A 23,634-nucleotide genomic window follows, 5' to 3' on the forward strand; every position below is an offset into this window, starting at 1 on the left:
CTTTGATACATTATAAACATATATTAAGAACTGGAGAAAATGTTTGCTACAAAATAGTTTTATAGGTTTCAGGGTGAGAAGGAGCCCTTGTGATCATTTAGTCTGACTTCTTGTATGTCAGAGGCCATTAAACTTCCTCAAAATAATTCCTGGAGTAGATCATTTTGAAAAATTGTTAGATTCTCCATCACCACCATGATCTGTGGTAAACTGTCAAATTCTTAATTATTCTGTTAAAATGTGTGGCTTATTTCCAGTTTGAATCTGTCTTGCATCAGCTTCCAGCCATTGGATTGCCATAGCTTTCTCTTTTAAGTTAAAGAGCCCATTATTAAATACTTGTTTGCTTGGTGGGCACTTACTGTAATCATGGAACCCCTTTACCATCTTTTTTTTTTTAGCTAGTAGATTGAGCTCCATGAGCCTATCACTACAAGGTATGTTTTCTAAGCCTTTACTATTCTTAAGCATTTTCTCTGAACCCAGTTTGTCAACATCCTTCTTGAATTGTGGTCAACAGACGTGGACACAGTATTTGAACAGCAGTCACATCACTGCCAGATAGAGATGTAAAATAACCTCTTTACTCCTATTTGAGATTCCCGTATTTATGCAAAATTCTGCTCTTGATCTTTGTACAATAATATATAGTTCTAACTCCTACTTTAGTGACTTCCTGTATATAACTATGTGATAGCCCCTTCTGTCTCTAATTAGAAACAAATTTAAAATGTAAAGGGAACTGAAGAAGGAAACTATAGTCAATCTGCTTCAGTTAGTGTTTCTTCACGTGCTCAGTAACAGCAAATGTTTAATCGTCTCTGTACTACCATATCTCTGTGGTTCGACAACATCCTTGGTCCAGAGATCTCCAGTGTCAGAGATTGCCAGTAGTGGGGCTTACAGACTGTCTGGTGGCCTGGCAGGTCACCATGGCAGTGGGACTGGCAGCAGTGGTGGCTAGCGGATCAGACAGGGGCCAAAGCAGCACAGTCACTGGGGTCGGAGAGTTGAGGAGGAGAGCCTAACAGGGAATCTGCCCCTTCCACCCCACCCCCCATGTAGAGCCCTGACCCTCCCTGGTTTGGCAATGTTGTAGAAATTTCATGTACTGGAGAAAGTTCTAATTATTATTTTAAAGTTATTTTAACTGATATTATAGAACATGTAGTCCTTAATAGTAAAAATAAAGTTGCAGGTACTGTGCAAAATGTAAGAGCACTTGGGTTAAATATTTAAGGATAATTTGTTCTTTCTATCCAACATTGTAAATTCAGCATTGTAAAATAAAACTCCTCTGACAAGCTTAGTTTATTAATGCAGATTAGATTTATGCATGCTATTGTCATGTAGATTAAGTGAGGTAATAGATTTCTTAAATTTTCAAATTTTGACTTTTTTGGTTTATTTCTTTGCATTAGTAAACTAGGGTTGTCACTGGAGCACAATGTGTTCCTTATCATTTTTTCCTAGTTTACCCCATTGATGTACATTGAAGGTTACCTAGTGTGGTGTTTCTTAAACTGTGTTCTGCAGAGCCCTGGTGTTCCATCAACAACTGACTGGTGTGCTGCGAGTTTCTGACACATTTTAAAATATCATGTACTGATGGTATATATTTAATGTTATTAAAACCAGATACAACGTTACTACTTCATTGTTATGATACCTGATTAAATTACTTTATTTTATTTTATTTTGTTGAAGAAAAGCTTTCATAGGTGTTCTGCATTAAAAATATTGTTTGGTGTTCTGTGGTCTCAAAGTTTAAGGAACGCTGACCTAGTGCACTTTAACATGGTACTGTTTCAAACAGCACTATGTTAAAGCATACCAGCGGGTTTACATGGATCTGTGCAAGCATGGTATACCCCACAGAGCTCTTTTCTCCTTTAGTATCAGTTCCTCTGACTCAAGTTTTTACATTTTTTATTTTTCCTTTAAAGGCAAATCCTCCTCCAATATTGGTGAATACAGATGATTTGGAGACACCAGCATACGTAAGCTTGTATTTGCTTTCAGTTATTTTGTATATTTAGAATAAAATATGAATACACAAGTGTTTAGTTTTTGTTCTGTCACTACAAAGAGAGCATACTTCATAACCTGGTCTGTTGTAAAGTTTTCTTTGTTGCCTGGAGAATCTCATATGTTACAGAGCACAGTATCTTGAATTTATGCATGGTTCAAAGATAGTAGAATACTGACCATATGTTTTAAACATCATTTACCACCTTAGAATTTCTTTTGTTTGTTTCACATTTTTCATTAGGGTGAAATAAATAGACCTGTTCACTACTGTACTTCTCCTAGGTCATGTGGTTCTCAAATTATGGGATGAACTTCCCAAGTGAGGCACAGAAATGTGTCAAAGGAGGCATGAGCTGTGTTTTGTGTGATGTGTAGGTTTTTTAAGATTGCTGGCTGGGACTTGTGCAGAAGGACCATGCACACCTGGAAGGTAGGGAAAAAGGAGATAGATAGGGCTGCCATCTGGAGCCCCACAACCAGAGTTTCCTTTTCCCATCCCCCAGTCCCTCACCGAGAAGTAGAAGTGGTGGGGCTCCAGCTCTCATCCTTATAGTAATATCAGCACTGAAGAAGTAAGGGTGGCAGTGGGGCATTAATCTGCTGTAAAATCACATGATGGCATGGCACTATCTTCAGAGATGGGGCCCAGCCAGCAGCTGCTGCCCTCCACTTGGCCTCTCAATGTACATGTACTGGAGAAGGCAGATATCAGCCATTTATGTTCATATTTGCAAATATTCTGTTAAATCAATGACCAGTTTAGCTCCAGGTGGATTGTGAAGCAAAGTAATACAAGCCAGCGTAAGCCTTCCTTGAGTGCTCATTCTTCACTTGGATCATTTAGTGATCTGCTGATTGTTTTGATGTCAGTTTGTGCATCTTTTGTGGTTATTTTTTTTTAAACTCCAAGTGATCTTTTTATTGGTAAGGCTAAGATTTATGTCACAGAAGAGGCAGGTTTTTTTAATTTCTTGGGCAGCTGTGGCAGTGTTACATAGAATACTACCACTGGAACGGACCTGGCAGTTAGGAAGTCTTTTCTAATGTCTGACTTGACTCTCCCCTGCAGCAATTTAAGCTGATTGTTTCTTATCCTAGCATCAGAGGTCAGTCTCCTCTAATCTCTCCAGTCTTCTCTGACTTTTCAAAGATGATGATGATGATGGCTTCAGATATCTCCTCAATCAGCTTATTGAATGTTCTAGGATTTAATCAGACATCTAACTTTTCTAAGTAATTTTTAATTTTTTCTACTTCTTATACACAGTCAGGTTGTCTCCCACACTGAAGATATGATTCCCTGATTTAAAGTTACCTGTGAAGCCACTGTTCAAGTATCAGAGGGGTAGCCGTGTTAGTCTGGATCTGTAACAGCAAAGAAGGGTCCTGTGGCACCTAATAGACTAACGGAAAAGTTTTGAGCATGAGCTTTCGTGAGCACAGACTCACTTCATCAGATGCTGGTCTTGGAAATCTGCAGGGCTGGGTGTAAATAAGCCAGAGCCAGGGTGGGGATAACAAGGTTAGCTCAGTCAGCAAGGGTGACGCTTACTACCAGCAGCTGATCTGGAGGTGTGAACACCAGGGAGGGGAAGCTGCTTTTGTATTTAGCCAGCCATTCACAGTCTTTGTTTAAGCCTGAGCTAAGGGCATCGAATTTGCAGATGAATTGTAAGTCAGAAATTTCTCTTTGGAGTCTGGTCCTGAAATTTCTTTGCTGTAGGATAGCTACTTTTAAGTCTGCTACTGTGTGGCCTGGGAGATTGAAGTGCTCTCCTACGGGTTTTTGTATATTGCCATTTCTGATATCTGATTTGTGTGCGTTTATTCTTTTACGTATGCCAGCTCTGCCCACATATCTACACCAGTAACACCATTACGGGACCTAATCAGATCAGCCACACCATCGTGGGTTCATTGAGCTGCACATCTACCAATATAATTTATGCCATCATGTGCCAGCAATGCCCCTCTGCTATATACATCGGACAAACTGGACAGTCTCTACGTAAAAGAATAAATGCACACAAATCAGATATCAGAAATGGCAATATACAAAAACCCATAGGAGAGCACTTCAATCTCCTAGGCCACACAGTAGCAGACTTAAAAGTAGCCATCCTACAGCAAAGAAATTTCAGGACCAGACTCCAAAGAGAAATTTCTGACTTACAATTCATCTGCAAATTCGATGCCCTTAGCTCAGGCTTAAACAAAGACTGTGAATGGCTGGCTAAATACAAAAGCAGCTTCCCCTCCCTTGGTGTTCACACCTCCAGATCAACTGCTGGTAGTAAGCGTCACCCTTGCTGACTGAGCTAACTTTGTTATCCCCACCCTTGCTCTGGCTTATTTATACCTGGCCCTGCAGATTTCCAAGACCAGCATCTGATGAAGTGAGTCTGTGCTCACGAAAGCTCATGCTGAAAACTTTTCTGTTAGTCTATAAGGTGCCACAGGACCCTTCGTTGCTGTTACAGATCCAGACTAACACGGCTACTCCTCCGATACTTGTTACAGTCTGTGACTGAAAATGACAGTCCACAACTACTTAAAACAAGCAGCTAAGGAGGCTCCAGCTGCTCTCAGCAGCTCTGTCCACAGCACAGCCATGCTAGACAGTTTCACTCATGCCCAGCTTGTGGGGTTTTTGAAAAGTGCAAGCCATAGAAGATGTACCCACCGAGGACAGGGTAAGAGGCATCTATTCATGTTACTTCCTCACCCAGAAGAAAATGGAGCTGGAGAGCCTTACTAGATCTCAGAAATCTAAACCAGTATGTTCTTTGTCAAAGATTCAAGATTGTGACATTAGCCTCAATCATCCCAGCACTATAAAAAGAGGATTGGCTGTCCACTGTAAAATTACAGGATGCTTATTTTCATGTTGCTGTCCACCCATCGCACAGATTCATGATAGCAAAACTACACTTCCAATATATGGTGCTGCCCTTCAAGCTGTGGACAGCACCAATGGTTTTCTCGGAGGTCCTGGCACTGGTTACCACATGTCTAAGGACAAAGGGAGTAACTGTCTTTTCAACCTAGATGACTGTGTAATAAGAAGCCACCCCTTAGTTCAGAACTAACAGACAACAGCTGTGACCAAAGCGCCATTCTTCGGTCTGGGTCTATACGTAAACCTGTCAAATTGCACCTTGAAATCATCTTGCACACTCAGGTTCGCAGGGGCACTTTTGGATTGCCAGACACCTACAGCCTCGCTGTCCTTACACAGACTACAGGCGATCCAAGACCTCGTCATGCTGTAGGTCAATCTCAGCATAACTGCCAGACAATGTCTATGTCAACTAGGCCACATGGCAGCAGCGATATTGGTCACACCCCATGCAAACCACTGGGTGAGACCAATGCAGGCCTCATTCAGAGCAGAGTTCAGGCCCCTGTCTGTCCACTGAACAAAACCCTGAGCATCCCAGCTACAGTCAGAGGCTCCCTCAGTTGGCGGACTCAGCCTCAGAATGTATGCACAGGGGTTTCCTTCCACAGACCCTCTCCAGCTATCTTGCAGATTACCAGCAATGCAATCCTCATAATGATGGACAATACAGCAACAATGTATTGCATTAACAAATCGGGCAGAGTACGCTAGAGAGAGCTCTTCTGAGATGGTGTGCAATTGTGGGAGCGGTGAATTCCTGGACAAAGCCACCTGGTAGCAGCCTACATACCAAGCAAAAACAATATACTTGTGGATGACCTTAGCTGCAATGTCCCTCCCCGTCATGAATGGGAAATCAACAGGTTCACCATATGTCACGTCTTCTGCAGATGTGGGGTTCCAGCCGTGGCTCAGTTTGCTACAAGGGCCTACACATGCTGCCTCCACTATTGCTCTGGACATGGATTTGGCCGCAGTTCACTGGGGGATGCATTCAGCATTGCAGTGGAATGCACCTTCAGCGTATGCATCCCCACCGACACCTCTGATTCAGAGGATTGTGGTCAAGATAAAGCAGGAAAGGGTCTGGGTTATACTACAAGCATCCAGATGACCCAGACAGATCTGGTTTTCTGAACCTTTGCAGCTGTCCAGATGTCCCCACCATCGTCTTCCTCCTGTCTTCTCACTCTCAGAACGGGTCCATCTGCTGCCTTCAACACCATGTGGTGTTCCTCATAGGATTGTGGATTCAGAGCTGCACTGCCCACCTTAGGTCCCAATGACCCTCATAAACAGTAGGCAACCTGCAACAAAGAACGCTTAAACGAACATTAAAAATTAGCAGCACTTCACAATGTGGTTCTCCCTCTCACAACACCACCAATCAAAGAATCAATGCCTGCATGGGACCTCAGTTTGGTCTTCAGGGCCCTAACTCTCAAATCCTTCAAGCCGATTGCCACCTGCTCTTTGTTGCATTGTCTGTGAAACTAGATTTATTTGAGGCGTGAAGGGTGGGAGCCTTTGGTGCAGTACTGTCCAAACCACTGTTTTCAACTTTTTACAAGGACAAAGTGGTCCTCTGCAATCACCCAAAAATTCCTCCCAAAAGTACTTACCTCTTTCTACTGTAACAAGCCAACATACTTAACGGTCTTCTTCCCTAAACCACATACCGATGATGACAGGCTTGCATACCCTCAATATAGAATCATAGGGCTGGAAGGGACCTCAGGAGGTCATCTACTCCAGCCCCCTTGTTCAAGCAGGATCAACCATCACTAAGTCATCCCAGCCAGGACCTTGTCAAGCCAGGACTTAAAAACCTTGAGGGATGGAGAATCTCCCAGCTCTCCTATGCAGTGCATTCCAGTGCTTCACCATCCTCTTGGTGAAGTAGTTTTTCTTAATATCCAACCTACACCTTTCCCTCTTTAACTTCAGGCCATTACTCCTTGTTCTGCCATCTGACACTGCTGAGAACAGTTTCTCACCCTCCTCTTTAGAGCTCCCCTTCAGGAAATTGAAGGCTGCTATTAAATCACCCCTAAGTCTTCTCTTCTGTGAACTAAACAAGCCCAAATCCTTCAGCCTATCCTCATAGGTCTTGTGCTGCAGCCCCATAATCATTTTGTTGCCCTCCGCTGAACCTGCTCCAGCAAATCCACATCCTTTTTATACCGGGGGTTCCAAAACTGGACACAGTATTCCAGATGTGACCTCACCAGAGCTGAATAGAGGGGGAACAACCACTTCTCTAGATCTGCTCGAAATGCTCCTCCTAATGTACCCTAGTATTCCGTTAGCCTTCTTGGATACAGGGGCACGCTGTGTACTCGTATCCATCCTTTCATCTACCATAACCCCTAGGTCCCTTTCTGCTGTACTGCTGCTTAGCCAGTCGGTCCCCAGCCTATAACAGTGCTTGGGATTCTTCCACCCCAGGTGCAAGACTCTACACTTCTCCTTGTTAAACTGCATCACATTTCTTTTAGCCCAGTCCTTCAATTTATCCAGGTCACTCTGGATTCTTTCTCTATCCTCCAGCATGTCTATCTCTGCCTCTCCCCCTAGTTTTGTGTCATCTGCAAACTTGCTGAGGGTGCAATCCAGTCCCTCATCCAGGTCATTAATAAAGATGTTGAACAACACCGGCCTCAGAATCGAGCCTTGTGGTGCTCTGCTTGAAACCGACCGCCATTTGGATATTGAGCCATTGACCACTATGCTTTGGGCCCAGCCATCAAGCCAACTTTCTATTTATCTTATAGTCCAAGGATCCAATCCATATTTCCTTAACTTACAGACAAGCATGTTGTGGGAGACTATATCAGAAGCTTTGCTGAAGGCAAGGTATATCTCATCCACTGACTTCCCCATGTCCACAGAGCCTGTTACCTCATGATAGAAGCTAATCAGATAGGTCAGGCGGACTTGCCCCTGGTGAATCCATGTTGGCTACTTTTGATCACATTCCCCTCTTCCAAGTGCTTCAAAATGGATTCCTTGAGGATCCCCTCCATTATTTTTCCAGGGATTGAGTTAAGGCTGACCAGTCTGTAGTTCCCGGGACTGTCCTTCTTTCCTTTTTTTTATAGATGGGCATTACGTTTGCCTTTTTCCAGTCATCTGGGATGTCTCCCACTCTCCAAGAGTCTTTAAAGATAATGGCCAAAGGTTCAGCAATGACATCTGCAAATTCCCTCAGTACCCTTTGGTGTATTAAATCCAGACCCATGGATTTATGTACATCTAAGTTTTCTAGATGGCCCAGAACTTGTTTCTTCCCCACAGGTGGCTGCCCTCCACCTTCCCATACTGCATTGTCTGGGAACGTAGTGTCGGAGTTGACTTTGTCCGTGAAGACTGAGGCAAAAAAAGCATCGAGTACTTCAGGTTTTCTTACATCTGTCACTAGGCTACCTTTCTGATCCAGTAATGGCTTCACACCTTCTCTGATAACCTGTTTGTCAACATACCTGTAGAAACCCATCTTGTTACCCTTCATATCCCTTGCCAGCTGCAGTTGCAATTGTGTTTTCTCTTTCCTGATTACTCCCTGGCATTCTCCAGCCTTGTATTTATACTCCTCCTTAGTCAGCTGTCCATGTTTCCATTTCTTGTATGCATCCTTTTTGAATTTAAGCTGACTAAGGATTTCCCTGTTAAGCCAAGCTGGTTGCCTACCAAGTTTGCGTTTCTTACTGTGCAGCGGGATGGTTTGTTCCTGTGCCTTCAGTAAGATTTCTTTAAAATACTTCCAGTTATCTTGATCTCTTTTCCCCTTCATCTTTGTTTTCCAAGGGATCCTGCTCATCAGTTCTCTCAGGGAGTCGAAATCTGCTCTTTTGAAATCAAGGGTCTGTATGTTACTGCTCACCCTTCTTCCTTTTGTCCAGATCCTGAAAGCTATGATCTTATGGTCACTGCAGCCCAGATTTCCACCCATTTCTATTTCTCCTCCTAGTTCTTCCCTGTTTGTGAGCAGCAGGACATCCATCAGGCCTTGGCCTTCTACCTGCAGAGAATACAGCCATTTTGAAAGCCGCCTCTGCCAAAAAGTCCTTGACTATGATAAGTTTAACAGAGAACCTCCAGTGGGCGTTGTGCCCACTCCACATGTGCAATGGCCAATTCTACAGCCTTCCTTGGAGACATGTTGACTGACAGCATTTGCAGAGCAGTGACGTAGGCGTCTGCTCACACTTTTTCATTCAGTGTTACGCCCCACAAACCTATTCTGACTCAGTCTACCTTCATCTGATCTATATTATTATCATCCAGTGTACACCATCCAAAGGACCCCACCTGTAAGCAACGTCACTCCTTCGTAGTCACCTAAAGATGGAGTACCCACGGGGGACACTCAAAAGAGAGGTTACTCTCTCTGTGCAGTAACTGGAGTTCTTTGAGATGTTGTCTCAGTGGGTGCGCCACTGCCCACCTTTCTCCCCTCCGCTTCAGATTCCTGCTTGTCTTCCGGGTTAGAGAAGAACTGAGAAGCTGGGTACCTGTGCGTTCACAGTGAGTGTCACAGGTGTCTTGTGCCTGTGCACTGTGTACATGGGCAGCTGAGGGAGGGACACTGCTACCTACAGATCTGCAGCCAGGGTGCACTGGCACTGACACACCTAAAAGTGGAGCACCCATGGGACAACATCTCAAATTCGAGTTACGGCACAGGATGAGTAACATCTCCTTCTCAGCTTAATAACATAAGCATCCATTTTCTTGTCTGCTTGTTTCCGCTTTTTGATTTTATTGGAAACTATTCAGAAAAGGGAAACAAAATAATCTAATCTATTAGAGGTCTCTGAAGGGGAAAATAAACATGGATAAGAGGGATCCAGTAGCTATAGTGTACTTGGATTTCCAAAACAAAAAGCAGTCAAGTAGTGCTTTAAAGACTAGCAAAATAGTTCATTAGGTGAGCTTTTGTGGGACAGACCCACTTCTTCAGACCAGAAAGCCTTTGACAAGGTCTCTCACCGAATTAAATTAAGTTGTCATGCGATAAGAGGGAAGATCCTTTCATGGATTGAGAACTGGTTAAAAGGCAGGAAACAGAGGGTAAGAATAAATGGTAAATTTTCAGAATGGACAAGGGTAACTGGTGGTGTTCCCCAAAGGTCAGTCCTAGGACCAATCCTATTCAACTTATTCATAAATCATCTGGAGAGAGGAGTAAACTGTGAGTGGCAAAGTTTGCAGATGACACTAAACTGCTCGAGATGGTTAAGACCAAAGCAGACTGTGAAGAGCTTCAAAAGGATCTCGCAAAACTAAGTGATTGGGCAACAAAATGGCAAACGAAATTTAATGTGGATAAATATAAAGTAATGTATACTGGAAAAAATAACCCCATCTACACATATAATATGATGGGGGGCTAATTTAGTTGTAACTCATCAGGAGAGAGCTCTTGGAGTCGTCATGGATGGTTCTCTGGAAACAGCCACACAGTGTGCAGTTGCAGTCAAAAAAGCAAACAAGATGTTAGGAGTCATTTAAAAAAAGGGCTAGAGAATAAGATGGGGAGAATACCTTATTGCCCTTAAACAAAATCATGGTAAACCCACATCTTGAATACCATGTATGTATGTGGTCACTTCATCTCAAAAAAGATATATTGGCATTAAAAAAGGGCAACTAAAATGATTAGGGGATTGGAACGGGTCCCCTTTGAAGAGGGATTAAAGAGGGTAGGACTTTTCATCTTAGAAAAGAGGAGACTGGGGGGATAAGATAGAGGTATGTAAAATTATGAGTGGTGGGGAGAAAGTGAGCAATGAAAAATTATTTAATTGTTACCATAATGTCAGAACTAGGGGATGCCAAATGAAACTAATGCGCAGCAGGTTTAAAACAAATAAAAGGAAATTCTTCACACAGCACGTAGTCAAAATATGAAACCTCTTGCCAGAGGAGACTGTGACAGCTAGGACTAAAACAGTGTTTAAAATTTTAAAAAGCTAGGTAAGTTCATGGATGTTAGGTCCATTAATGGCTATTAGCCAGGACGGGTAAGCAACGATGTGCCTAGCCTTCGTTTGCCAGACGCTGGAGATGGATGGCAGGAGACAGATCGCTTGATTGTTACCTGTTTGGTCCACTCCCTCTGGGGCTCCTGGTATTGGCCATTGTCAGCAGATAATACTGGTCTGGTGGACCTTTGGTCTGACCCAGTATAGCTGTTCTTGTGTTCATCTGAATAAAATAATGTCAGTGCCTATATATTAATAAACACTTCAAGTGTAGTGCAGAATCAAAAAAAAAAAAACTCTTCAAATTCAAAATTAACTAAAACTTACCTTAACTGCAATATAAAAAATGAGACGGCACCATACCAGTAGTTAATGGTTAACGCAATGACACTTTTTAATCTGTTGTTCACTTTTGAAGACCATTAAGAAATTTTAAAAACAAACGTAAGCAAATAAATGCAATTTTAATTTGTTGAGACAAATACCATTTCCCCCTCTCAAGCTCAAAAAATTCTAGGTTTGAAAGATGAAGGAACACAGTGTTTCCATTTCCAGCTATTACGCTGTTTTGTTTTTAATACAATGAGGCTACGTCTACACAAGCCCCAAACTTCAAAATGGCCACGCAAATGGCCATTTCGAAGTTTACTAATGAAGCGCTGAAATGCATATTCAGCGCTTCGTTAGCATGCGGGCGGCCGCAGCACTTTGAAATTGATGCGCCTCGCCGCCGTGCGGCTCGTCCCGACGGGGCTGCTTTTCGAAAGGACCCCGCCTACTTTGAAGTCCCCTTATTCCCATCAGCTCATGGGAATAAGGGGACTTCGAAGTAGGCAAGGTCCTTTCGAAAAGGAGCCCGGTCGGGGCGAGGCGCATCAATTTCGAAGTGCCGCGGCTGCCCGCATGCTAACGAAGCGCTGAATATGCATTTCAGCGCTTCATTAGTAAACTTCGAAATGGCCATTTGCGTGGCCATTTCGAAGTTTGGGGCTTGTGTAGACACGGCCTGAGTGTTGAAAAGCCAGCTTTGCAAAGATAAGTAGAAGAAAAGGGAATGATCAAATACAGTGCTGCTTCTCCAACTTTGTGGTAAAGGGAGAGGTATTTTACACAAATCTTTTCCAGGCTTATGGTTTTGAAATCATCCTATGCACTTGAATCACTCTTCAATGTGATGGCTTGACTAGGTAGAATATCGCTGGGTAAATATAGTAACATGGATCGGGAATTGGTTAAAAGACAGAAAACAAAGAGTGGGAATAAATGGTAAATTTTCACAATGGAGGAGGGTAACTAGTGGTGTTCCCCAGGGGTCAGTCCTGAGACCGATCCTGTTCAACTTGTTCATCAATGATCTAGAAAATGAGGTAAGCAGTGAGGTGGCAAAGTTTGCAGATGACACCAAGTTGTTCAGGACAGTCAAAAGCAAAAGGGATTGTGAAGAACTACAAAAAGATCTCAGCAAACTGAGTGATTGGGCAGCAAAATGGCAAATGAAATTTAATGTGGGTAAGTGTCAGGTAATGCATGTTGGAAAAAATAACCCAAATTACACGTACTACATGATGGGGTCAAATTTAGCTACGACAGATCAGGAAAGGGATCTTGGAGTTATAGTGGATAGTTCTCTGAAGACATCCACGCAGTGTGCAGCGGCAGTTAGTAAAGCAAATAGGATGTTAGGAATTATTAAAAAAGGGATCGATAATAAGACAAAAGATATCATACTTCCCCTATGTAAAACTATGGTACGCCCACATCTTGAGTACTGCGTGCAGATGTGGTCTCCTCACCTCAAAAAAGATATATTGGCATTAGAAAAGGTTCAGAAAAGGGCGACTAAGATGATTAGGGGCTTGGAAAGGGTCCCATATGGGGAGAGGCTAGAGAGACTGGGACTTTTCAGTTTGGAAAAGAGGCGATTGAGGGGCGATTGATAGAGGTATATAAAATCGTGAATGGTGTGGAGAAAGTGAATATAGAAAAATTATTTACCTTTTCCCATAATACAAGAACTAGGGGACACCAAATGAAATTGATGGGTAGTAGGTTCAAAACTAATAAAAGGAAATTTTTCTTCACACAGCGCACAGTCAACCTGTGGAACTCCTTGCCCGAGGAGGCTGTGAAGGCCAGGACTCTATTAGGGTTTAAAAAAGAGCTTGATAAATTTTTGCAGGTTAGGTCCATAAATGGCTATTAGCCAGGGATAAAGTATGGTGCCCTAGCCTTCAGAACAAGGGCAGGAGATGGATGGCAGGAGATAAATCACTTGATCATTGTCTTCTGTTCTCCTTGTCTGGGGCACCTGGCATTGGCCACTGTCGGCAGATGGGATGCTGGGCTGGATGGACCTTTGGTCTGACCCAGTATGGCCATTCTTATGTTCTTATGTTCTAACAGTAAACCCTTGCTTTATGTGTCTTCAGGTTTGCTAAACTTGCTTAAACACGAGTTTCACACAACTCAACGACGTGTGGCTGTCAGCCTGCTTAGCTTCCCACATCTGCGGGCAGCTAGGCAGGCCAAGAGCCCCTTTCCCCTGCCTTCCCAGAGTAGTGCTAGGCACCGCTCTGGGAAGGTACGGGGAAGACTTTTAGCTTGTGTCTCTGCCTGCTGCTGCAGGCAGCCAGGTGGGCTAAAACTTCCATCCTAGAGTGGTGCTGTTGTCAAATTGACAGCGGCCCCACTCTGGGAAAGTGGGGAGAAGAATTTTAGCCCCTCTAGCTTGCTGCTGCTGCTGCAGGCAGCTAGGGGGGCTAAAAAACCACTTGTGCCCCCCCCTCCACCCCCCACTGCCCCACCTGAGCCCCAGCCTATGCATGGGACTCCCAGCCCCTGGTGCGCTACAGCTCCGCATGGGGCTCGGGCTCCAGCCCCCAGTGTGGTACATGGGGCTTTGGCTCCAGCACCCTGCCCGCTGCCCCTGTGGACTCTGCTCCAACCTCCACATGTCCTCATTTCTAGTTTTATCATTAATATCTTGGCAATTAACTAAAATCCTAATGTAACTTTCTGTTCTCTCTTTAAAATAAAGTAGCAGGACCTGCCCATTTGTGGTGGCTACAGCTGAGCTACTTATTTGAATAGGTAGAATTTGTTGTTTCTAATATGTAAGTCAACATACATCCTGTTGGGTTTTCAATGAAGTTCTAGGCCGGTGGGTTTAAATATCTCTTGCAGCAGCTGCAGCAAGCGGTGTGACCCGTTGGGTGTGCAGTGTAAGGCGGAGAGGCAGGAAGCCCTCACCTAGCCGGCTGCCCTCCTTGCTAGGGGGAACAGTAGGTGTGTGTGAGGCTGTATCCTGGCTGGACCCCAACTTGGCTGTGGGCCACCTGCTTCTGTTCTCCCAGTGGTCCACTGGGGCTGGAACTCAGGGTCCCTTCTCCTGGCCAGTGGGAGGGGTGAGCCCAGCCAAGATATGGTGCCTGGGTAGTCAACCCTTCCCTTGGGGGTGTATGCTCCTTCCCACTCCCATGTTCCCACCAACACTGCTTAATAGGGTGCCCCCACCTACCCCTTTGGATGGTCCTCCCTGCACCCCTCCTCTGTGGGTAGCCCTCCCTGCGACTTCCCCTCAGGCAGCAGTCAACCCTGTGCACCCCCTACCGCACCACCAGGCAACAGTTACCCCTGCTCCTTTCCTGCCACAGATGTAAGGTAACCATATTCCCCTGTCCCAAATAGGGGACAGGGAGGTATATGGGGGAGGAGAAGATAAGTGGGAGCCCTGGGGAAGCCGCAGCTGCTGCTGATCCCCTGGAGCCCTGGGGAAGTGCCAGCCCCCTGCGCTCCCTGGGAGTCCTGGGGAAGAGACAGCTACCAGTGATTCCCCTACTTCTCTGAGGCTCAGGGAATTGAGGTTGGGGGGCGGGGGGGAAGGCCCAGATATGGAACTGTGAGTTCCTTTTAAAGAAATAAGTCGGGATGCCTTTTTCCCACCCAATACGGTGCGAATGGTCACACTACACAAGCACCAGCCTTGCTGAAGCTCGGATTTAAAGTGAGTATATCGTACTTAGTCTGTTAGAGAAGGGGCACGCTGGGAAGCATACAAGGTGACAGTGGAATCTGTGTCAGTCTATAGAGATGGGAGTAAGTCATCAGAGTACTGAGCATATATTCTCTGCTATGTAGAGTGTAAAATTCTACAGAACCTGTTTTTATTTTCCTTCATTTAGGTTAATGGAACAGATGCAGATTATGAATATGAAGAAATTACACTTGAAAGGGTAATATTCTAAATGGTATTCTATAAATTGTACTTGGAAGGAAATTCATACCATTTATATTTTGAGTGATGGGTCTCTCGATTACCTGCAGTTAGACAACAATCCTCTTTATTCTTTGATCTAGTAATTTAACCTAAATATGAAATACATTGGATAGGAGTATGAAAGGCATACTAATTTTATTAGAGAGATAACTGAGTTAGTCTGGGTCTTCAAAAACAGGAAGTCATCCTGTGGTACCTTAAAGACTAACAAATATTTTGGAGCATAAGCTATTGTGGGCAAAGACCCTCTTCATCAGATGCAAATTTTATAGTTTTTGCACACACCTGATATTCTTAATTTAATGTCATTTTTGAGCTAGAAATTTTATAGCCATTCTAACACAGCTCTCTTGTGAGTTTTATCAAACAGTATAGACCAGGGCTTAGTTTGTGCTACGGCTTTACAATGACTGAGTCTCAGGACTTACAGGCTTTCAGTTCATAGTTCTGTAACCCTGGGCTTGCCTTACCTGTTACAAAAATGAAAAGATTGATTTGAACCCTATCACCATTTTAGTAGAGCCCTGCAGATCTCTGGGATATCATCTTTGTATCCTTATCCACGAATGTGGATGCAGATAATCTGTTGTTCATTTTTTGTGGATAGAAAATTTGTATTTAGAACCTTGCTCATTTATTGATATCCACGGTCATCCATACCCACCGATGTCAATGCAGATGTCTATGGTGTATTTTTGCAGATGCAGATACAAATTTTGTATCTGCTTAGGCCTTTACTGTCAAGTTAAAATTGAGCCCTGGTATAGCCTGCACAAGTAGTGAAGTCTTTCTACCAAGTGCTTTTGTACTTCTCCTTGGGTGAGACAAAAATCCTTAGATGTTGCCATTAAACCATACATTTTGATATCTGTGTACATACTAGATTCTTCAATATCATGACTTGATTTCCTTGTCTACCTATTTAAATAAACATTTTAACTGAATAACAGAGAATTCATTACAATATGCTATTATGTTACTTTATATTGTAGACTGAAAATCTAAAGAGTAATATTAAATCATGATTGTATTTGACTATATATTGGTGCAGTGCTCTGGCAATATATTTAAATAAATTTGTTTTGATTTTGAGATTTTTTGGATGTTTGACTACTGTGAAAACTTCAGATTTTTAAAATCTTAAAACCATAAGCATAAAAGTGGCATTACAGTTATTGTGCATGTTGCTCTAATGGACCCATGTATTGCAGTTAGAACAAGGCTTTTGGCATCTGTATTGCAGTGGTATTTTTGTGCTCAAGATTGCTGGGCTTTGTTAACTGAGAATTCTCTGTTTAACCATGAAACTCATTCGTCATTATTTCCGTTGTCCTTCCATGAGCTTGCATTCCTCTTAGAGGCATAGCATTAGCAAACAAGCCTTGCAGCATTTTATTTTTAAATGACAGATAAACAAATAATAAATCTAACAGAATGGTAGCACTCAGTAAACAGCACAAAGTGGGAGACCCAAATTTTGTCAATGCACAAAGGCTACCTCTACACTGGCCTCTCCCTTCTGTAAGGGGCATGCAAACGCGGCATATTGAAAGTACAAATGTACAAACGAGGTGCTAATTTGCATAGTCAGTGCCTCGTTTGAATAATGGCAGCCACTTGCTGTTCCAGAAGAACTGCTTTTGAAATGCAAAACAGCTGTGTAGACAGGGTTCTTTCGAAAGGAGCCCTGTTTTTGGCAGCACCCTTTTCCTGAAAGCAATTAGGAAGAAGGGTGCTTTCAAAAGTGGCACTTCCTTTCAAAGGAACCCTGTGGCTGGAAATACCATCATGCTGACCCAAAGGATGTAGTCTCTAATGAAACTTTGTGAGAGGTCATGCTGGTGATTAATGTGCAGTGCAAGTGGGAAGCAGTCAGCTCATAGGATGAGCTGTGAGTGCTTTTAAATAAATGCTGTTTATTTTTCAGGGAAATTCAGGGCTTGGCTTCAGCATTGCAGGTGGCACAGACAACCCACACGTTGGAGATGATTCAAGTATTTTCATTACAAAAATCATAACGGGGGGTGCAGCTGCTCAGGATGGAAGATTACGGTATGTTTAACAGTTACTGAATGCAGTTCCTTTCCTTAGAAAGGAAAGGGCACCACAGTTTGATGTATTGTTTTATTTTCCTTCTACAGTAAACTCTGTTTTAAATACCCTTCAATCAACCAGTACTATCAAATAACCGGCACTGCCACCAGGTGCTATGCAAGTGCCTTGATTTCTTCTTCGAGGGCAACTGCTGCTTGCAGGCAGCGAAGGGATCCTGTCCCTCCTGAGACATCAATTCTGCTTCTCCTTCTTAAGCAGGGACTGGTGCTGGGATGTGGGTGGGGAGCTGAGATGAGGCTGCTGCATCCTCTGCTCCCCATCCCTGCTTGGGCTAAAGAGGCTCCAGGGCTGCTCTGCAACTGCTGCCAATGTGCAGGGGAGGGGGGAAGGAGAGAGCACGCCCCCCTGCCCCTGCCATTACCACTTGCTGCCAGCCTTCCTCCTCCCCCCTTGGGCGGGAGCACAGCCTGGGGTCTGACCCACTGGGGGCTTCTGAACCCCTTTATGAGGGTGGCGGGGCAGGTGGGTTGAGCTTGGGGAGCCAGTCCCCCTGCAGGGCACCACAGGCCAGGGCCTGAGCCACTGAGAGCTGCTTATCTCTACTGGGAAGTGTGGTGGGTTGGGTGGCTGGAGCACAGGGAGACAGCATAGGCTAGGGCTGGAGCTACTGGCCACTGATGTGCAGTGCACAGCAGGCTATGCGGGTGCAGGCGGCACACCAGAGGCCAGACTGCTGAGGGCTTTGGGGAGAGAATGTTGCTGTAGTTTGGACCCAGGGTGGCAAAGGGAGTCCTTTCTGTTACCTGTAATATTTTAGTATCCAACAACCTCCAAGTCCCAAGGCTGCTGGATATGGAAGAGTTTACTGTAATTGTATAATTTAAATGAAGCAATACTCTGATGTGTGTAGAGTTTATTTTGTAAGTATTAGAAATAAGTTTTTACTTAAAAAGAGTTTAGTTTTGTATTTAATCCAGCATCTCTAACCTAGTGATGTCAGTTTTCTCAGTTATATGACATAAATATATTGTGTTAATTTCTTGGTCATCTTAACTCAGTAGGACTGTTGGGGGTGGGGGGAAGGAAGGAAGTATTTTATTTTAAGAGCATTGCTTGTCTAGAAGCCATCATGACAGATTCTCAACCTTAGATCTATCCTGCCAGGGGATTCCACAGTTCCTGTAGAGGCATCTCTATCATCTGTTCCACCCTCACCTTGGGGAAAGAGGCATGGCATAAAGAGGCAGAGAACTCTTTTGGTTATGCACCAGCACAGAAATCTGAGGCACCTCTATAGCTCTCCATTTTGATCAGATCTTGAATAGAGCTGAATTCTGAATACCTTTCCCCTACCCCCCACTGGCCAAGGAGATGGGGAGTAAAAAGTCATCTTTTTCTACACCTGTTCTTTAGGTACCCTAAGTCTGAATTCCATCTGGGTACAGTATATGGCTAGTGATCCAAATTTGGGTTCCGTTTACCAGAGGGTTCCCAAGACAGTCTCTGAATTAAATAACTTTTCTTAAGGTTTGGGGGGAATTAGACATTTGAATGGTTTTCTTTAGAGGGGAAGAAAATTAGAGGGTGCACAAGTTACGGGGAGGTGTCTGGGGCTGAAGTGAGAGGGAGGGAAATAAATAGGGATGTGCGGCAGGGAAGGAAAGATAAGAGGCTCAGATTAGAGGCTGGGAATAGAGAGTGGGAGTGAAGCAAGACATGGAGATGAGTGGCAGGGGGAGAGTGAGGGCAGAGGTTGATGTATTCAGCCAGACTCTCTATCAGTCGTGAGTGATAGCTACATAATGGCATGTTACAGTGCTTCTTTGAGAACTGGAAACCTACACTATGCTTTTCCTCCTATTCTACTACTTCTGTAAATAATCTGCCAGGTGCGCTGGCACAGAGCCACCATGATCTTCACAGACGTATTCTGGCCCCCATCAGTTGTGGTTCATAGACCTTCTCCAGCTCTCCACTTACTCACCAGTCTACTTTTGTACAAGTCTGGATCTGCTCTCACAAGATTAGAGAAAACTCTTGCAATCCCAATCCAAGCCCTTGACTTCAAAGCCTTATGTTTGGCTGGAGATTGAAAGCAGACCTGGTGTGGCAAATTGCTACTTATAGTAAGAGAGATTCCACTAGAACATGCTACCCGATAAAACTGAGATGCATCCTGCTATCGGCTCACTGTGACTCGTTGACTATCATGTCTACGTCAGTTGTTCTGGACTACTTTTCTGCCCTTACAATGCACAAACATCACCTGAATGCAGGTGCACCTGTCAGCTGTCAGTCCTTTTGGAGAGCACCTCAGTGTTGCATCCCATTGCTGCCGACTTTGTGAAGCGTTTACTCAACACCTTTCCATCAATTCTAAAGCCCAGACCTGTGTGTTACCTTAATCTCTTCCTCAGTCCTCTTGATACCACCCTGTGCATGACTGTCAACATGCTCCATCTCCAGTCTCTCGATAAATGTGGCATTCCTGATAGCAAATATTTTAGCCAGATGGATCAGTGAGCTAGCAGCCATGATGGCTGATACACCTACATTATATTCCACAAGGAGAAAGTGTCCATTCAGCTCCATCCTAAATTCCTCCCTAAAGTGTTGTCGGGAATTCGACCCGAACCTGTGTATCTACTTACCTGTTTTCTCTCTTGAACAGTACACCTTCTCCACTGAGAGGGTCCTATACTCCTTGGATGTACATCATGCATTAGCATTCTATCTTCTTGGACCTCAAGCATTTTGAATATCGCTGAAGTTCTTTTATGCCATTGCTGAATGGTTCATGGGTCCAGCCCTCTCCTTTCAGTGAATTGTCAAATGGTTCTCTAGGTACATTTGCAATACTACAACTAGTCTGTACCCACCCCTGGTAGAATTACTATTCACTCTGTGCAAGTGCAAGCTGCCATGTCAGCCTCACTAGCAGATGTGCTATGGGAAAAGATATGTGATACAGCCATCTGGTGCTCCAGCCGCACCTTCATAAGCATGTATGCATCATACAAATAAGTGTCAGCTGCAGACACAGCAGTTAACCAAGCTATACTGAGGACCACTCTTTGACTAGCATCTCTTCAGTCACTTCTACACTGATAACTCTTGTGAGTCAAATGTGTGTGTGGAATATGCCCAGGGACCACCTCTAAAAGAAGAGGAGGAAGAGGTTACTTACCTATAACTGGAGAATCTTTGAGAGGTGTGTGGTTCCTGTTTCTATTTCTCTACCTTTCTTACGTCCCTCAGACTGTACTTACAGATGACAAGAGGCAGACTCAAGGTTTCAACCCGCACTGCCTATTAAATCCTCATATGGGAGCATGCACACGTGTGTGTCAATGGACACTTGGTCAGAAACATTTCTAGGCTCAGGAACATGATACTCATGCACGCTTATGTGCAAATTACAGATGGGGACACACATCTTGAAGAACCTCCTGCTACAGGTAAGTACCTGCTTCCTTATCAGAAGACAGTTTTGATCTTGAGTTGTAAACAAAATATTCGTTATAATTTATTATAGCCTTTGTAATTGAACTTGTTCACTTCGCATTTTCAGTAATGCTTTTATTTTAAAGAATATTTAATCCATGTGGTTTTCAAAATTGTGTGATGCATTTTATTGCATTGATATTGCCATCCAGTTTAAATGCTACTGGATGCCTAATATGTTCAGTTCACTATAATACCTTAACTAAATAAAAATGTTGGTGTCCTCAGGGTTAACGATTGTATATTACGAGTAAATGAAGTGGATGTTCGTGATGTGACACACAGCAAAGCAGTTGAAGCATTAAAAGAGGCAGGATCCATTGTGCGGTTGTATGTCAAAAGAAGAAAACCAGTTACAGAAAAAATAATGGAGATAAAACTTGTGAAAGGGCCTAAAGGTATGTGTCAGGTGTAAAGCTTTTTTTACACAAGAAAGGATAAAGTTGCCTTTAGGTGAACCGCATGTGCTCTTCACTACGTTCCCTAATGACCCCTCCTCAGCATCCAAGAATGTGAAGAGGTGGGCTTGAGTATGCACAACTTTTATTATTTCTTGTTGAGTATGCACAGATTATATTAGTGTACATTGCTGAAGGAATTATGAGGACTGGCAGCATCAGAATAATGCAAATGAAGACATTAAATTTTAACTGTAGTAGTAAAGCTATAAATGGTTCTGGTACACACGTACTTCATAGCAAGCATAATATCTTTCTCTTAATACAAGCAGTTTGCAAAGAGTTACATCACTTCCTTGGTAAGTCTTTAAGAGAAAAACATTGTTCATAGAATTGGAATAAATTTCTAGCTGTTTCCTCAAAGATCGAAAAACTACTTAGAGAAATTATTCTGCTTGTTTCCATACTTAAACATGATGGAACATTGCAAAACTATTCTTTGAAGTGGTAAAATTGGATAGCAGTTTCATTTACTGTAGCTGAGCTTTGTGGCTGCAATTGAGTGATTCACCTACATTTCTCTGTAAATGTTATTTCTCCAGCAAAAATGAAATCTCTCTTTAGGTAGAGTGCTGATCATTTTACTGTGTTTGAAAGAATCATTTAGTGCTTTCATGGCTGTGTTATACATGCTCAGCAACTCGTTTCATGTCAAATTATAATTATTTCTATAGCACTGTAGTTGCCCAGGTCACTAATACATTGTGATTAACATCATATTAATATTAAAAGTTTAAAAGGTGACTGGAAAATAAACTTTATTCTCAAGCAGGACTTGGATTCAGCATAGCTGGTGGTGTTGGAAATCAGCATATTCCTGGTGACAACAGTATCTACGTAACCAAAATTATTGAAGGCGGTGCAGCACATAAAGATGGCAAACTTCAGATTGGAGACAAACTTCTAGCTGTAAGTGAAGTCTGTACTTTCTTTATCGGTATGTGGGGGGAGGAGGGGAAAAAAAAGCCAAGTGTTAAGAGAGCTGTCCCTTAATAAGCTGGGCAAGGCAGATGCATTATCCATACTGTTTCTAGAACTTTAGTACAAATTGTTTCTTACCAAGAAATGTAAATATTTTAGTAAATTCTCCATCGTCAGTGCTTCTCAGTCCAGAAAATCTCTAAGATCTCAAGCTGTTTTAAATATCAGAGAGGTAGCCGTGTTAGTCTGTATCTTCAAAAACAACAAGAAGTCCTGTGGCACCTTATAGACTAACAGATATTTTGAAGCATAAACTTTTGTGAGTAAAGACCTGCTTTGTCAGATGCATGAGGTGGGGGTTCCAGAGGAGGATTTAAAGGTGGGGAGGGTTGTCTCAGTAAACGGGGGGCCAGAGCTGACAAGGTCTATTCAGTCAGGGTGGAAATGGCCCATTATTGGCAGTTAATGTGGAGTAGTGAACATGAAGAGAGGAGAAGGGGTGATGTAGTCTATTCAGTCGGGGAGATGTGGCCAATTGTCAGTTGCTAATATGGAGGTGTGAACATGAAGTGCAGAGAAACTGCTTTTGTAATGGGCCAACCACTCCCAGTCTCTGTTCAGTCCTCGGTTGATGGAGTCAAATTTGCAAATGAATTACAGCTCAGAAATTTCTCTTTCCACTTTATTTTTGAAATAGTTTTTGTTGTAGGATTGCTACTTCTAAATCTGTTACTGAGTGTCCAGGGAGGTTGAAGTGTTCTCCTACAGGTTTTTGTTTGTCACCATTCCTGATGTCTGATTTACGTCTATTTATTCTTTTATATAGAATCTGTCCAGTTTGGCCAATGACCACAACACAGTAACCCTGGAACCAATCTCTGCAACAAACCTCGCTGGCAGCTCTGCTCACATATCTACACCAGCGATATCATCACAGGACCTAACATCAACCATACCATCAGGGGCTCTTTCACCTGCACATCTACTAATATAATATGTGCCAGCAATGTCCCACTGCAATTTACATTGGCCAAACTGGACAGTCCCTATGTAAAAGAACAAATGGACATAAATCAGACATCAGGAATGGTAACATACAAAAACCTGTAGGAGAACACTTCAGTCTCCCTGGACACTCAGTAACAGATTTAAAAGTACATCTATTTCTGAAGTTACTGTGATTGCAAAATTATTATTTTTCTCTTCAAGTATTTTGTAATATCAGTTCCATCCTAAGAAGTGAGCATGCTGCATGCATAGTTGCTGGAGATTATTTTCTTTAGGGCCAGCTCAAGCTTCCAATGGTACTTCACGTGTACTGATATATGGGGCACTGCGGGCCTTGCACCATCTCAGTTCCTCCTTACTGCCTGTATTGGTTGCCAGAATGGCTCCTTGCTCTTGCAGTCTTCCTTTCTCTAGTGGTTTGGACTTCACAATTGTTTTGTGTAGTTATAGCTTCTTAGTTTACTTAGAGTATAGATAGCTGTTCCCACCTTG

At 43.2% G+C, this 23,634-nt stretch overlaps 1 protein-coding gene across 15 annotated transcripts in view; it reads left to right on the forward strand.

Moving 5' to 3' along the window:
- DLG1 (discs large MAGUK scaffold protein 1) overlaps window positions 1–23,634 on the forward strand; it is a 352,797-nt gene that overhangs the window by 157,492 nt on the left and 171,671 nt on the right. For 8 of the 15 annotated variants that reach the window (XM_075004307.1, XM_075004309.1, XM_075004314.1 and 5 more), the window contains 5 exons: window positions 1,947–2,000; window positions 15,102–15,152; window positions 17,124–17,248; window positions 20,984–21,153; window positions 21,986–22,122. In XM_075004307.1, coding sequence (XP_074860408.1) covers window positions 1,947–2,000; window positions 15,102–15,152; window positions 17,124–17,248; window positions 20,984–21,153; window positions 21,986–22,122 — 537 coding nt within the window. Of the gene's footprint in view, window positions 1–1,946; window positions 2,001–15,101; window positions 15,153–17,123; window positions 17,249–20,983; window positions 21,154–21,982; window positions 22,123–23,634 lie in introns of all 15 variants that reach the window. The other 7 variants (XM_075004306.1, XM_075004311.1, XM_075004308.1 and 4 more) reach the window with 1 other exon arrangement.

The sequence above is a fragment of the Carettochelys insculpta genome, chromosome 10 (assembly GCF_033958435.1).
Source record: "Carettochelys insculpta isolate YL-2023 chromosome 10, ASM3395843v1, whole genome shotgun sequence".
NCBI lineage: Eukaryota > Metazoa > Chordata > Testudines > Carettochelyidae > Carettochelys > Carettochelys insculpta.